General features: G+C 35.2%; 2 protein-coding genes across 2 annotated transcripts in view; one reads left to right on the top strand and one right to left on the bottom strand.

Annotated features, from left to right (window-relative positions):
- CBG26403 overlaps positions 1 to 896 on the bottom strand; it is a gene marked incomplete at both ends in the record, with an annotated part of 1,800 nt that extends 904 nt beyond the window's left edge. Inside the window, 2 exons of the mRNA XM_045235351.1 lie at positions 587 to 690; positions 736 to 896. Coding sequence (XP_045100274.1) covers positions 587 to 690; positions 736 to 896 — 265 coding nt within the window. The remainder of the gene's footprint in view (positions 1 to 586; positions 691 to 735) is intronic.
- A 12,261-nt stretch (positions 897 to 13,157) lies between these two features.
- Positions 13,158 to 15,378, top strand: CBG19826 (the record flags this gene model as incomplete). The annotated part of the gene is made up of 5 exons (XM_002633758.1): positions 13,158 to 13,360; positions 14,537 to 14,699; positions 14,748 to 14,897; positions 14,943 to 15,077; positions 15,133 to 15,378. 5 exons carry the CDS (start codon positions 13,158 to 13,160, stop codon positions 15,376 to 15,378), a joined length of 897 nt encoding a protein of 298 aa, XP_002633804.1.
- Between the last annotated feature and the right edge of the window lie 880 nt (positions 15,379 to 16,258).

The raw sequence follows: 16,258 nt of genomic DNA, 5'->3' as shown, positions 1-16,258 counted from the left end.
CCGTACACCACCTTTAAGGTGAATTTTTTAAAATTAATTTTTTTGAATGAAAACATACTTTAGTCAGGGTTTTCATTACTTTTTCAACATTTTTTTCGGTTTATACTGTTCTGGACAAAAGCAACCAGTCAAGTAGTCTTTCCAACACTTTACCGGCTTCACCTTCGTTTTTTTTTCTGCTCCTGCAACAACGGCCGAAGCAGAAAGGTTATTCTCGTCGGCGAAAAATATTCTCACAGATAATAGAAAATTACTGAACGCAGAAAATTTTTTCCAAACTTCTTTTTTTCAGAATGTAAAATTGATGGGATTTCATCAACAAAATTCAAAAATTGCTTTTTGTTGTTTTTGTTGTTTTTGTCAAATAAACTGGTAATTTTTGACTAATTGAAATTCGAGAAAATTCGAGAACTCGATTTTCCGAAAAAAAAAGTCGAGAACTCGATTTTCCGAAAAAAAAAAGTCGAGAAAAAATTCGAGAACTCGATTTTCCGAAAAAAAAAGTCGAGAAAAAATTCGAGAACAAGTTTTTCCGAATTTGTTTTTCCGAACAAGCCTGATGTATACTCACTAATTATTATCAAACCTGCAGAAGTTGACGGTCTTCCAGAAGCTTTATTCGATTCCACGCTGAACTTCAGATGTGAATAGTTGTCCGGTAGAAGAAACGCCGTACCTTTTTCATTCATTCTTAATTAATTGAAATAAATGCAACATAATCGAAATATGACTTACTCACAATGTACCACCGTGCCGTTAAATTCATACGACAAAGAAACAATCGCCTCGTCGGGAAGCAGAAAAGCAGGTTTTACTGAGCTTGTGGCGAGAATTCTTCGAGAAGGCACAAAACTGACTTTTTTGTAATGCATTTTTATTCGGAGTAGTTTAGACATTTTCGGACACAAATCAATCTAACAAGGGAAGGTTTTTCAGACAACGGTTGAGAATTTGCCCAAAACTCGTATACTTATAGTTTAAGACATGCTCTATACGATGACGAAAACATTTTTAGCCCGTTCTCACTCGTAGGCTGAAAAACTTTGTCTGAAAATTTTGATTTCTCCACGCAGCCGATCTCGGCTTCCCCCTCCCTGCTCTACCAAATACGCGTGAGAAGAAAATGTCGGTTGTGTGGTGTTGTGGTAAGAGGTGGCTCATTAGGAGTGACTATGGTGGTTCGAACCCCAATGGGGTAAATCTTTTTTTGCTTTTTTTGAAACTAATTTTTGATTTCTAGTTTGCCCCCCTAGGCACTATGTGACACTTTTTGATGAATTCAAAAGGTTTTCAAAGTAAAAAAAACGATTTTATGAGAGTTTGATGAAAAGTTAGATAATGGTCTTTTTAACCGGGCATTACATCATCCTATCGTTAAAAACGGAAGCTTCGGCCTCTGAAAACTGATCAATTTTGTTTTTTTCGAGATGGGATACTGTTAAGTTGATTACTTATAAGATTTGAGTCTATATCTATAGGTTTCAGTTAATTTCAAGCGATATTTAAGAAGTTAGGGAAAGTCAAAGTTCTAACAACAATCATACTTTGGGGATTTTTTGAGCCCAAAGACAACATTGGGCTGTCAAATTTTGTCAGGATGCTATTTTTATCGTTTCTGAATAATTGGAACATTTTTTCGAACTTTTCAAATAATTTTCAAAAAATCACTTTCGAAATGGGGGGGGGGGGCCCCATGGTGATTTTTTTTTCAAAAGTTTTCAAAAAAAATATTTTTCAAAAACTGTTTCAGAAGATAGAAAAATGTTCAAAAATTAGTTTCGCACTCAAAAAAACCCTGTAAAACTAATTTTTAGCCTCGAAAAATGCATGTTTTTGGTCAAAATTTAGTACTGAAAGCACTTTCAGAGGCCATATTTCGACTTTTTCTGAGAACGGGCTAAAAATTTTTTCGAATTCTTATTCAGCATGTTCGAAAGTACCTTTGTACAAATTTTGAGCAAATTCTCAACCGTTGTCTGAAAACCTTCCCTTGTAAAGACAAATAATTTATTGAATCGATTGAACACCATAAGCCACTCATACTATGCAATGTAAAAAAAAGAGAAACAGGGTCGAGAGGAATAAAAGTATGAAATACTTTATTAAGAATTTTTATTAGAAAAAAAAGAGGAATACGATTAGAAGTTAGTGTAATTTAATAAGAAGAAAGTGGAACAGTTAAACTTTTTGAGGTTAGTTTCAAGACGACGATTGTTTGATACAAATAAACCGATTGATCAAGAGAGTAAAAACATTTTACGGATCTGTAAATTATTTCAACTCCCCCCCCCCCCCTCGAAATCAACTCTACAAATTAACTCAAAGTAAATTTTTTGTAATGAAAAATCAATCACCAAGAAGTCAATAAAAATATTTGGTGCGGAATAGCGGAGTGTCGTTGCTTGGGAAGAGGGGATAGGGCTGGAGGGGCCACAACTTCTAGAATTAGAAGTATTTTTTACGTAATAAATACAATACAATACAATTAGAACTGTTGAGAGTCGTTTAACTTTCAACAGTTTACCTCATTTGAATGAATTTTTAAAAAAGTAGTCAACTACAAAGTTGAAGTTCATTTTTTGTTCAGTTCAACTTTAACCACTTTCAACAATTCCAGAATCGCACTATTCCACATTTTTTAGTTTCAACTTGGTGTCTGTTCACCTGAAACAGCAGAATCGGTTCTCGGAAATTCAAGGATACTATTCTATGTAGTCACTGAGAACATTCAGAACCATAGAAATCATTGATGGATTTAGGAAAGAAGCTCTATGTATGTAAGGATGCCCAATAGGCGCTTTATCTCTCAATTAAACTCGACTTTTATTTTTAAACATTCTTAACTCTTTCACGATTTTTATATGTATTCAGAAGTATGGTTATGTTAATTGAGCCTGATTATGCACGAGATCCAAACCAGCTGCTCCCAGATGTCACCATTCGTCCCAGGGAATTTTATCATCCCATTTGAAAACGCAAAGGAACTTTTGTTCTCCGCGTCACTTCTAAAAATTCCAAACCACCACCAACACCATCAAACTTCAGAAACCCATAAAACTAATCCGTCTTCGTGCATTCCTCCAACTTTTTTTCCTGCCACCGCAAACTCCTTATTCTCCTTCTTATGCTAATTTTTCTTCCACCATTTTTTACTTCCTTTCTCTTCTCTTCACCACATCTTTTCCATCTCCCATTCCGTTCATCATCTTCAAAAAAAAAACTGCCCTTCGAAGCACAAAAAGAGATGAAGAGAGCATCGGAGCAGACGCGTAAGAGAGGCGGAGCTCCGGAGAGGAGAGCTCAAATCGCATTTGTCGTGTCCTTCGTAACTCGTTAGCACTGCTCCCGGGAAAAGGAAAAAGCGAAAGAAGGGGGGCACTTTTTCGGCACTTTTCCTTTTTTCTCATCAACAAGTCCCTTTTATCTCATCTGGAAAGAGATGGGTGAATAGAGAGAAAAGAGAAGAGAGATGCTCAATTTGATCTTATTTGGAACAAAATGTTCTATTTAGAGATTCATTCCTCCCTTTTTTTGAGAAGAAGCTTTTTTTCTTTTATTTTCCAAAGTTTTAAGTTGGATCATTTCCAGTGTTTGTGAGCTTTCTTAAAATCGGGTGGAGAAATGTTTTCTGTTCCAATGAAGTGCCAAAGGCTTATCTGTTCGAATGAATACTAATACAACCCCATTTCGTGGAGTCACAGAACTATGATAAAAAAATCACCTTTTTACAGTTATTTTGACGGTCTAACTTTTCTCCAGTCAAGCAAAACAAAAATTAATAATACACCAACTTTTTACTGTTCCATGAAGGGAACGAACTTTGTTAACTTTTGAAATATTCCAGTACTTCGCATATTCCTGTAGTACTGAAAATTTCCTAAGTATTTTTGAGTATTTCTCAATCGTTCAGTATTTGTATTTTCGAAGTTCTGGCCAATATAAGATACGGAATTATCAATTTCAGGTTGTCTAAACTTCTTTGCTGCATCATCATTTCGAGAGTCTGTACAGAGGCCCCTCTACTTGCACTTTGAGCTCAATTATCTCATTTTCTATAAGAGATAACAAAACTCTGTCAACTTATATAATGCTTGTCATAATGACACCAACATTTTATCAGTTAACATGTTTTTGACACATCTTCCAGAAATGGAGATAATTGAGCTCAAAGTGCAAATATAGGGTGGCCTTCTATTAGAGTGTTTGCGGTACATGCTAGTCCTCATCAGAAGCACATTTCATATAGAGAACTTCTTGTTTCCGTGTAGTTTATCTATCATTTTTAAATTGATTTCTAGATCGAAAGATTCCCTTCTATCTGTTCTCCATTCTGTAGCTTGTATTCTTTAAAATTCCGAAACCTCACTGATTCTACTTTTCTCATAACGTTGAAAATGTTTGAAACGGTCTAATTTAAAACGAACAACACGATGTTCTTTTTTTTCGGATGATGCGTTCAACATGACGTTTCGAAAAGTTCAGATCCACTCTCTTTGAATCCATTAGCGACGATCACGAATAGTTCCGGTTCACATTCTCCTCTTCCTTTTCCTCTGCATTTCTTCATTTCTCTAACTCCATCTGCCTCCTAGGAAATCAAATTATCAAGCTGCCTTGGTTTTTTATCAGAAATGTAAATCATTCCGTTTCATAACTAACATATTTCTCATGATTTTGAAAGTTGAAATGTTGAAGTTGATGGAATCTAACGAGACCTTGAATTTTAATTTTTTTTGAAATGAGTGGATTCATTCCTTTTTTCTTCTTCCTCCTTCTAGATTTTTTTTCACTCTTCCAGATAAATTGATAAGTTGATAGCTGTAATGTTTTTAGTTCTTAACTTTCACAAAATTTTTGCAACAGCGGGAAATCTCCTTCTATTGAGTCTGAACTCTTTCTTGTGCTTAATCATAATTTCCTAAAACTGTAATATTTTTTTTCTAATTTTTTTCACTCTCTCAGTTTTCTTTTCCCAGAATTCCAAAAAATAGCCACTCAATCAATAATTGTCAAGAATTCTTCAAATTACCTCTTTTTCAAAATGAAACCTTTAAAAAAATGTACAGCTGATTTTCCATACAACACATATTAGCTAAAATCTCAATGACCAAAATCGAATGAAAAAACTACTAGCTAATTATCTCTCAACACCATCTCAACTCAACCTATAATTAGCTTTCTCTCTCGCTTGGATTTCTCGCCGTTTGTTATTTCATCATTTTGTACACACACTCCCCCACCTTTTTTCTATTTTTTCTTTTCTTATTAACATCCTTTTTCTGAAACTGGCTGATTTTTTCAGTACTCGTTGTCCCTCTGAAAATCCTGAAAACTTGAAAACCTTGAAATCTAAAAGCCCAAAAATCCAGATAATGATTGAATCACAGCTCGCGCCTTTCTTTTCCTGCTTCACGTTCGCAAATTTAATAAAAAAATCATGCGGTGCGGTGAGTGGTCGAAAGAGACAGGGAGCTCTATTGCTCAGCTTGAAACACCTGTCTTTTGACTGAAAAAAAACAACGTCATCTCTCTTTTTCTATGGATATTGTGCTTGTTATTCATACACACTCATAATCGGGACTATCGTGGGACAAATTGGCTATTTTCAGAGTGTGCTATAGAGAGCGAACGAAAAAATAAAATGAGGAGGAGGAGGAAGAGGAAGAGGAACAGAATTTTCATGTTGACCACAGTTTATTGGTAACTTTTTCACTGAATTTGGTTGAAATAGTAGATTGCCGTAAACACTAAAATAGAATTTCCAATAATCATCAAGTTGGAGCCAATTGATCTAGGTTCATGGGAAAGATATCAAAAAGTAATAAACTGAAACTTTGCTGAGCACAAAATTTCACACATTTTTGTAGTTTCGAAGTTCTTCATAGCTACCGTAGTTTTCGAGATATGCGCCTTTAAAAGAAATGAGCATAAATTTTGTAAAAAAAGGGAAATAAATAAAATTCTATGCTGAGCAATTTTGTAGTTGACCAATTTTTGATATTTCTCACAAGGAACAAGAAAAGTTGGCTTAAAATTTACGGTTAGATGGCTTAATTCTAGTGTTTATGTCATACAAATTAAGAAATAGTTATTGGCGAATTTCCGGAGCACGATCTAGAGGACACGAAAGATCAGATAAAGGACTCGAGACCCAATTTACTATAAATTTGAAACTTAAATTGTTCTGTAACACTAAACTTGGCAATCGCAGTGACGCAGTAATTTTTCTATAACTTCCTGAAGTTTTCTTTTCTATAAACATATCCAGAAAAATATATTTCCGAACCCTGGCGATCCTTGGAACCCCGTACATTTCTAAATCAGCTCGTCCTAGATAATCTTCTGCGAATTTTTAGAAAAAGAGGATAAATCAAATTCCACTTATTCTTTGAAATCTTGCCAGCTGCTCAAAACGTTTGACGTATTAGAAAAAGTCGCTCGCAACTTCGTCAGAAAAACTTCAAAAATGTTTTTTTTGCTTCACAATGGATACTAACTCTCATTTATCGCATATTTCATCGCTGGTTTTTTTTACTGGACTTTTATTTTCCATTTTCTAATCTCTAAAACCTATTTCCTCCTCCCTATGAAATCACTTTTTCTATTTCCATTCCTTCCTTATTTCATTCAATAGTTTCATTCCCACGAGTAATAATAACAATTCCTGGAAAAGCCAAGTCTCTCTCTCTCTCTCTCTCTCTCTCTCTCTCTCTCTCTCTCTCTCTCTCTCTCTCTCTCTCTCTCTCTCTCTCTCTCTCCAGCCTCACCAGCGAAAAAAATTACAGTGGTTTTTCTTGTTATTTCCATCCTTTTTCATATATTTTTTTCCCGCGCCGGCTGTCGCCAATGTTCCATTCCAGAGATTTCATCCGATTTTTTTCGTGATTTAGTAGTGGGAATTTTCGTGTCGCCGGGGGAATTCATTCAGTTTTTCGAACATCAGCAAACACTACCAAATTCTATTCTTGATCATACAATCTGTGGGAAAAATGGAATTTCTTTTAGTGACAAAGACGCCGAGAATTTGTAGCAAACAGAATCTGTGTTCACTATTTCCGTTTGTGGATTCAAAATGAATTGGATTCCGATCTCTTTTACAATCAGTACATGTCTCATTCTTTGGGCGTTTTCTGTCCGGAAAGTGATACTTGTTTTTGTTACTTTTAACATTTTTTTTCTGATTTATGGCTGATTTTTAGAATGTGATACTTAAAGGAGAGGTGATCAAAAATTGAGATAGATTAACAACTTGATAAGAGGTGACGATATTTAAAAGATATTTCTTTGAATAGCGGGAGAGTTTTTAAATGTTTCGTGTTGATTTAAATCAAGTCCCACCGATCGTTTTAGCTCGAACATAAAATCAAAATTTTCAAAATTTGAGTTTTACCGCTATTTTTAGGTCTAGTGGGTATTTAGAAGCGTCTTACCGAAGACGTGTCCAACGAAATCTAACATTTTTAGATCACCAAAAAATTTGAGCAATTTCAAGAGCTCAGAGCCCGTACGCAAGCAAGTGGATAACGACTGAAAATATTTTTTGAGTATGAGTTGGCGATATCTGCACTTTGAAAAACATTCTCAAAAATCCGTTTCTTAAAAATCCGTTTCCAGAGACTGGAACATCGTTTTCCATCTTCACGTTCAGGTCTTCTAGTAAGCTCATTGGTATAAAACAGTTTAGGATCATTCAAGTTTAAGATCCTCATTTCAAATACAAATTCATTCCAAGTCCTTCTAAAAACTACTCTACAAAATTATGTGATTCCTTAAAAGTATACATCAAAATATGCCAGAAATCACCTATGCTTTGTAGATCGTTGTTCCCTTCAAAATGTCTCAAGAAGGCCCTCTCTTGTTGGAGCTCAAAGTGCGCATTTCCTTCATTTCCTGTTCTCCTCCTTTCTTCGCCTTCGCCATCTGCATTCTACGTCGTCGACGTATTCTTCCCTTCTCTTGATCTTCTACTTTACTCCTTCTTCTTCTGCTCCTTCTGAATCTTGTGATTTCAATATATCCCCCCTAAATTCTCTGTTTCTTTAATTAAAACGGAAACGGGAAAGAAGTCAAAAAGGAGGAGAAATAGAAGGAAGACTGAAATTCATTTCGGATGAGGTGAAGAAGGATTTCTTCTCCTCTCGTCTGCTTTTCACTTTTTAAGACGGATATAAGAGTGGGTGCAAGGAGTTTCTCCTATAGGTGTCAGGAACTTCCTTAATCGGACAGCAGAGATGCACGTGCGCTATTTAGTGCGAATGTGCGAATAGAAGTGGAGAAATCACAAAATAATTTACATGTTCTGAATTTTTTCTCTTTCATAATTTTTATATTAACTGATTACCTGTATATAGCCAATCTCACGTTAGATACCCCATCAAATTGTTATCAAAGCCAAATTTCCGAAAACCTCCTCTTTTTTGTTCGATTCACTGGCTAGTTTACTCAGAATTAGATCTGAGTAATCTGAAAATTAACTCCCTAAATGGTATATATTTTTCTTGTCAAGCTTTTGCTTATTATTGTCTAGACTGAAAACGACTGAACTGATTCGGTTTCAGGTGGCGAAATTTTATTTTTAGGGTTTTAAATCCCATTTCTTTGATCACTCCCTAAATCTGAAACTGTAAATCATCCATAGTTTTATTACCTGATCTCCTAATTTTTTTCTAAAACCAAGAATCTGAACTTCTGTTTACTCTTTGCTCACTAAAGTGATTTCACTTCCCATTTCAAAACACAAGAAATAATTATCATCCTACTGTACCTGATATTTTCCCAGAATTCAAAACTGAAAATTAGAAAACCTATTCCCTTTGGTTTTCGAAATTACATGTTATCGATCTAGTTCCTCTGAAAAAACACCAGAAATCACTTTCTATCAGATAACTCTCCCGCTTTTTCTATATAAATTTAATTCTCAACAAATGAAATTTAAATTAAAATTCCATTTGAAAAAAAATAGCATCTCCTGCTCTCTTCTCTGCTCTTCTCTTTTTTCTAAAATTTATATTGTTGACCACCCCATTCTCTCTTATTTTTCTCCTATTTTTGTCTCTTCTTCGGGAACATCTGGAGCATGACAAATGGCATTGTGCTAGAAGCTTTCCGTTCGGGACCGAGAGAAAAAGAAAAAAGAGAAAGTCTCATGAATAATTCCCAATTTTTCAATCCATCCGAAAAAATCATCCCACCTGACACATGAGTTTGAGACAGGTTATCTAAAGGCGTTTCTAAATGGTTTTCCTGTTTCGCTCTACTGTTAAATCATGTAACTATTAAAAATTTTAGTATGACTAACTTAAGTTGTCCGCTTCTATAAAAATTTTTAACATCTCCACGGAAGGATTCCAAGGAGAAACTACGGAAACTGATCACTGTTTTTTTCTCCGTTTTGGGACTTCTACACACGGAAGAAAAAGCACGATAGTTTTTGCAAAATCCGCTGGGAAAATTCAGTTCCATCTAGTTCCTGTTTTAAGAGAATAGTTTTTTAAATACCAATGATCTGATTATGTTTCCGATGTTTAGATTTTGGCTCCGAGACGTTTCAAATATGCATATTCCGATAGAACATAACCTGAAATTAGAAAAATTCTAAAAATTTCAATTTTTAAAAACCTTTTTTTGAACTGTTGAATTTTAAGTTGTTTTCTATAAGAAGCAGCAGATTAGAAAACCTTAAAATATTTTTGTAGTCTGTAAGCTATGTATCTATAATAGTGGGGGGAAATGTCGCAGTTGCCTCCAGTGGCGAAATTTCCCGTAGCCTTACTGTTTCTGGAACTCAAGTTTAGGCTGGCAGCTATGATGAAATGATAGAGTTTCATAGCGTGCGGAATATACATACCCGTCCCAAATTTTATTGGTTTTACCTATCTTTGGTGGAAAAAAAGACCGGAGTTCGGATTCCTAAAAAGTACAGTAGATTTTGTTGGATGAGTCTGAAAACTTCCAGGTTCACTAAACAAAAAAAGATCTCTAACTTTGTAGTTGGCACCTCTTCTGGTATAAATTCATCCAGACGTGATGAACTGCTAAAAATTGCCAAGACTCTGAACGCAGTGGAAGTTTTGGCCCTTGGTTGGTTTCAAGTAATATATCTTTTGTGGATAACTTGTACAAAAAAGTGTCAACTACCAAATTGAAGCTCTATTTTTATTTAATGGACCTAAAAGCTTTTACTGATCCAACAAAATCTACTATGCCTTTCAGACAACCCGATGCGACCACTTTAAACCAACTGTACCTCTTTCAATTCCGTGCTCATTTACAACAATCAAAGAGCGAACAGGTTCCCAAACGTCACTTCCGATATCAAAACTCTTTTTTTTCTTCTTGTCAAAAACATGACAATTAATCAGCTCTTCCCATTGACACCGCTCCTCTCTTTTCTGTCAGCTGCCTTCCTTTTTCCCGATCTTTCTCCTCATTTCGTTCGAATTCGACACCCAATCTGTCTGAATTTTGTCCTTCCTCTTCTCCCTCCTTTTTTGTAGTCGTAAGAATATGCATGAAGAGGTTAAAAAATAGAAATAGAAATCGAGCTGAAATTTGAGAAATTTCTCGTTCTCCCCATTTTATTTTTTGCCAAGCTTCTCCTATGGAAGGACTCTCATATTTTTTCACTCAAAGAAATGCTTCTCCTCTATTTCTGGCTTTTCGTTTCTTCCAAGAATTTCACTGTTTCCCTAAAATTTTTCAATTCCTCTATTTTCTGCTTTCGGGTTTTTTTTTTCATTCTTCTTTTTTTTCTAATTACTAATAAGATTGGCATTGTCTTGGCTCGAAAAAATTGTTTGTTTTTTTTTCAGTTTTTTCTTCTGCCTTTGTTCGTTGTTGAAATGTAATTGGACCACTCCTCCCCTACTACCTATCATTTGCAGACAAAATGAAGCTATTCGAAAAAGATGACATTTCCAGACTTGTTTTTTTTCCAAACTTTATTTTTGAACGTTGAAAAATATAACCATTTCAGAATTAAAAATGTATGGTACCGTTGTACGTACAGAAAATAATCAGTGAGCATCAAAACCGAATGCAATATGTCAGTTAGGTGGAACAGGAATTAGCGGAAAATCAATTTTCAAAAAATTGGTTTTTCAAAGACCCATAGATGTACAGTATTCTAACTAGTTTATTTGTCTTCCTCAAACTGTAATTTTCTTCTCTTCAGTTCCCACAGGAATCTCAGTAACCCTCTTGAACTATGAAGGAAGAGAGAAGAGAGTCTTATTCTAATCGAATCACAAGACATCAGTGACTGTCTACTTCACTTTTTTTTCTTCCTCCTCATTTTTCGTTTCAATGTTTGTTTTTCGAATTTTTCACGATGTTCTCGAGATTTTGTCGAGTAAGATATAGATCATATTTGCAACCGGACGGAAATCAGAATTTCCTGAATTCGGCCCAGTACTAATTTTAACTTGATTTTTCAAAAAAAGTTACTAAAAGCTCTAGGAATGGTTCTAAAATGTTTCTCAAAAAATCTTTTTTGAGTTTAACAATTAGGAAAATTCCGGAAATTCTTGGAATTTTTAAAGAACACAGACCCAACCTCATCTTACTGCATTCATCAAGTATTGTACATACCGTAAACACTCTAATTAATACCATGTTTATTTTTCAATTCTTAGCTGGGAGGGTGTTCTATTAGAGGGTGGCGTTCAGGCTTGTTCGGAAAAACAAATTCGGAAAATCGTGTTCTCGAATTTTTTCTCGACTAAAAGTTTTCGGAAAATCGAGTTCTCGAATTTTCTCGAATTTCAATTAGTCAAAAATTACCAGTTTTGAAAAAGTAATGAAAACCCTGATTAAAGTATGTTTTCATTCAAAAAAAATTAATTTTAAAAAAATTCACCTTAAATCGACCCCGTAAATCGACACCGATTGCGGGTCCCGCCGCGCTTGGGTTACTGTTGCACCCGTTTCAACTATACAAAGTAGAGATTTCCTCTTCACTTTGAACGCAGCATGATTATTTCGAGAAAAAATTTTCCGAATATTTTTCGGAAAATTTTCCGATAAAAAATTCGGAAAATTTTCCGACGGAAAAATTTTCCGAAAAAAATCGGAAAATCGGAAAAATCGAGAACTCGATTTTCCGATTCCGACCAAGCCTGGTGGCGTTCAATTAGGAAAGAATTATATATTAGAGTGTTCACGGTACTCTGAGATATCTTGGACCCAACCTTCACTGAACTTAAGATTCAGTTGTTTGTCATCAAGAATATACCTTATAACCTGTAGTGGAAGTCCCTAACTTTTAGCTTTTAGTCATTTTTTTCGGTTCTTTTGAAAGATATTAAAAAGTAATGAACTGACAAAGAGTTTATCATAAAATCAAAACTATTTTGCTAGTTAACTACTTTTTGAAATCTTGTACAGGGGGTTTACTGTAATTACACTTCGCCCTCAATTATCTCAATTCCTGTAAAAGAAATCAAACATCTATGAAATATCAAAGTGTTGCTGATATCATGTACAACATTTTATCAGTTGGCAAATCTTCGATATATTATGTTGGAGTTTAGATAAATGAGCTCAACGTGCGAATATTGGAAGACGCCATGTAGTCGTGTAAAATAAATAAGTTTAGCAAAGAATGGGCAGATTAAAATCTACATAATATGTTCATGAAACAGTAAATTTAATGAAAAAATTGAACGATTCTGAGTTCAAAAATGTTTCCTTCCTCCATGAAACCAACCCCGATTTTCGAAATTTCCAGTTCCAAATCCTTATCTTCACACATTCCATTTCCTCAGCTTCATGTCAATTTCACCCCCAATAATATCAAAACTTCTAAACCTCACGTCATTCTTCTCCACCCACTTCATTCTCCCAAACTTGACAACAGACCTCTCTGAAATGAGAGGTTTCGGTTGTCAAGCTGGCTCTTGGAATTCTTGTTATCGTGACGTTGATTACTTTCGTGATTTTTACATAGATAATTTTAAAATGTCTCGGTTTCTGAAACCAAAAGCTTGAAGTCTTGAAACTGAAAGAAACTTATTTCAGAAATCATTTTCCCACTTCTAAAACTATTCAGCCCGATGTTTTCAGTTTCACATTTGTTTTATAAACTGTCAGTAACTTTTATTTTTGCTCTGTAATTCGCTCCAGCTTTCAATATTTCTAAATATCAATGTTTCCAGCAGATGCCCGAAATAATGGAGCGTCGTGCCACATCGGCATCTATCCCGACGTCTTCGAAATCTTCCGTCAAACCTCTTCCGATTCCAAAACTCTCAGAAGGAGCAACACCAATCGAGTCGGCTCTCAAATCGAAACGTTTCAGTCTTGTTCACATGCCATCAAAACAAGAACGTCGAGTCACAATCAGACCATATGAAAGCTTCAGGTGAGTTCCTCCTTCTGCAAAATATCCGGAGCATTTCTTTACTAGGATTCTGGAGCAGAATTCGAGATAGTGTGTGAGATTAGGTGACTTAGAGAACGAGAGCGGGAGAGCAAGAAAAAACATTTAATTTCATGTCGAAAACATGTTTTGACTTTTTCTTTTCTACTACTACTACTGTGTATGGGAGTGGGTAAGGAGTGAAGAATGGAAGAAGGCGTCGAGAATCAAATCAAACAATTTGTATGCGGTTTGGTGTTTGTTCAAGTGAATAAAGCGGTAATTGGGATCAATTATTCGATAAAAAACGACGACGCGGGCGTCAAGAGGCATATCAGAGATTAGGAAGAGCGCCATCAAGGGATAGCGATGAGAATTTCGGCTCAATTTTCTTTAAAAAAACGTTTCGTTGTTGACGTAAAACTAACCAGATATGAACAAAAACTCGATGAAATTTCTGGTGCACAAACTCTAATATAAACCATCGAACGACCATTCTAATCGATTAAAATCAATTTCGTCGACTTTTAGTTCATTACGATTGAGCCGGAGTTTCGGTTGCATCCGATAAGGCAACTCGAACTGAACAAATACGATTAAGCAGCAAACATAGAACTCTTGAAACTGTAATAGCAGTTTAAAAATTAACGATTTATGCTATTGGAGATTAAATAACACCTTAAAACAGTAATAGAAGGTGTCCCTTAAGTTTTTACCTTGAGCCGATTTTCTCGGTTCCTATTAAAGATATAAAAAGTTGTTAACAGATAATTTGTTCATCATTTGAAGTGTTTTGTCAGTTAAAACATGTTCGATATAGTGCATTGGAATTGAGGTAATTGAGCTCGAGCTTGTCAGTGTGGGTGCCCTTCTATTACAGGTTTTACGGTAGTTTAGAACCTTTGCAAGAGGACGAAACTTCTTAAAAATTTGAAAGGATGAATGCCGGTCTCAACAATCAGTAATAATTGTTTCTGTATTTCACCCAATTGTGCATCATTTTTATTCAAATAGCAGTTTTGAAAAAAGTGTGTGATTGGACATACCGTATTCTCATTTTCTTCGTTTAAACATTTTTGATATCCAATAGGAACATGGATAATTGGAAAGTGTGATTATAAGTATAACCTTGAATTATTCATGGGTTTCTTCAATTAATCTCAATCTGAAGTTTTTCAGAGAACGAAAGGAAGAGAAGCCAGACACGATAACCTTCGGCTACGCAGCATTGAGTACAAACGAAGATGAATCTAGAAAAGATTTGGAAATGGACGAAGGACGTCCATCATCCCCATCCCCATCCATATTCTCCATCTATGGAGATGAACCAGGACCATCTACAGTAAGCCAACTTCCCAATTTGAATCAGTTTCCGAATTCCAATTTTCAGATCTGCGAGCAACCGGTTGGAGCTCAAGCCGACGTCTTCATCTCGTCCCTAGGAGAAAAGAAACTGACACAAATCAAGAAATATTTGGATTCCACTCCTCGAGAGGAGCATATGTACTTTTTATGGGTCAAGGATTCAGAGTGCAATAAGGTAAATGATTAGAAAGACTTCTCTATTATAAGTAGTAATTTTCAGATAACAGTGATATCGATAAAAACCTTGGAAAATCATTTGAAAAACGATAGTCGTGTGAGAAGAGTGAAATGGAGACATTTATCGTCTGAACGGGTATCGATATATCGATACAGTTTGCCAGCTATCACTTATGAGGTATCATTTATATCAAACAAATTCAATCAGTTGAGTTTTAATTCGATATTTTCAGAAATCAAAACTCTGCAAGGAATGCTTGTGCCGTCATAAGAAGTTGTGTCTTCTCCTCGTCTGGCTGGCCTTTGTCCTGTTTCTCTGTCTCGTCGTCGTCCTGGGATCCCTTTCTCCAGATGATCGATCCCATCCGTTTGCTCACAATCAATCGAAAACTATCCCGCCACAAGCTATGCTGATTGCACAACATCCACCACCACCACATCTAGCGAACGTTCTTATGAACGCTTCTCTTGTTGGATAACCGATTCTTATCGCAATTTCCTTCTATTTTTTCTTCTAAACTTCATGTTTGAATGCGGAAATAAATGATTAATGGGTACTCTGTAGTTATACGTATTTGAAGAATTCGTAAATTTATATACAAAACAGTTCATTGTTGCTTTATTGTTCAATGAAATTAGGGTTGTTGTTGGCTCCCCAAGAAAGTTCACAGGCCCAATCTTTTTTCATGTTATTTGCATTCATCGCCTGTTTTCTTTTTTTATTGGTGATGATCGCCAATTTAGATTTTCAATATTGGCGTCAAATGCCAATATTTATCCTATGAATTACAATTTTTACTTTATTAGGGATAAATCTGAGCATGTCTCCAAGTAACACTTCATGACATATATCATTAGAAAGCCCAGGAAATTTCCATTCTGAATATGTTTTTTTGTTTTTGCGGAACAGCAAAGAACTTTGAGAAAAACAGGTCAAAAGATACCTTTCAGTTGATTTAAAGTTGATTTCAATTTTGAAACAGGGAAAAATGTCTATTTTTCTATTTATTCAGAATGAAACTTGAATATGTTTTCTGATGATACAGTTCATGAATTTCAACTTGGAGACGAATTCTAGATAGATCCTTAGTTAGAGAACTTAGTTAGAGAAAGTTTTTGAGTTTCAAATTTCAAATTGTCTAAAATTTCGAGATTCCGAATTTCGAAACTCGCAATTTTCGGGATGTTTTTGGATTTCTGAGAAATTTCAGAATATCGAAATTCTGTTTCCTTCAAATCCTGGATATTAGGATTCTTGCGAGTTTGGAATTTCTTGAATTCCCGAATTTTCTGAAAGCTTCACAAATGGTAAATAAATATCGGAAAACATTACTTTTATAGACTTTTCAAGTGTCCTGG

This window comes from Caenorhabditis briggsae (genome assembly GCF_000004555.2).
Source record: "Caenorhabditis briggsae complete genome, chrIV, whole genome shotgun sequence".
NCBI classification, from domain to species: Eukaryota; Metazoa; Nematoda; class Chromadorea; order Rhabditida; family Rhabditidae; genus Caenorhabditis; species Caenorhabditis briggsae.
This window is presented reverse-complemented; position numbering and strand designations above follow the sequence as displayed.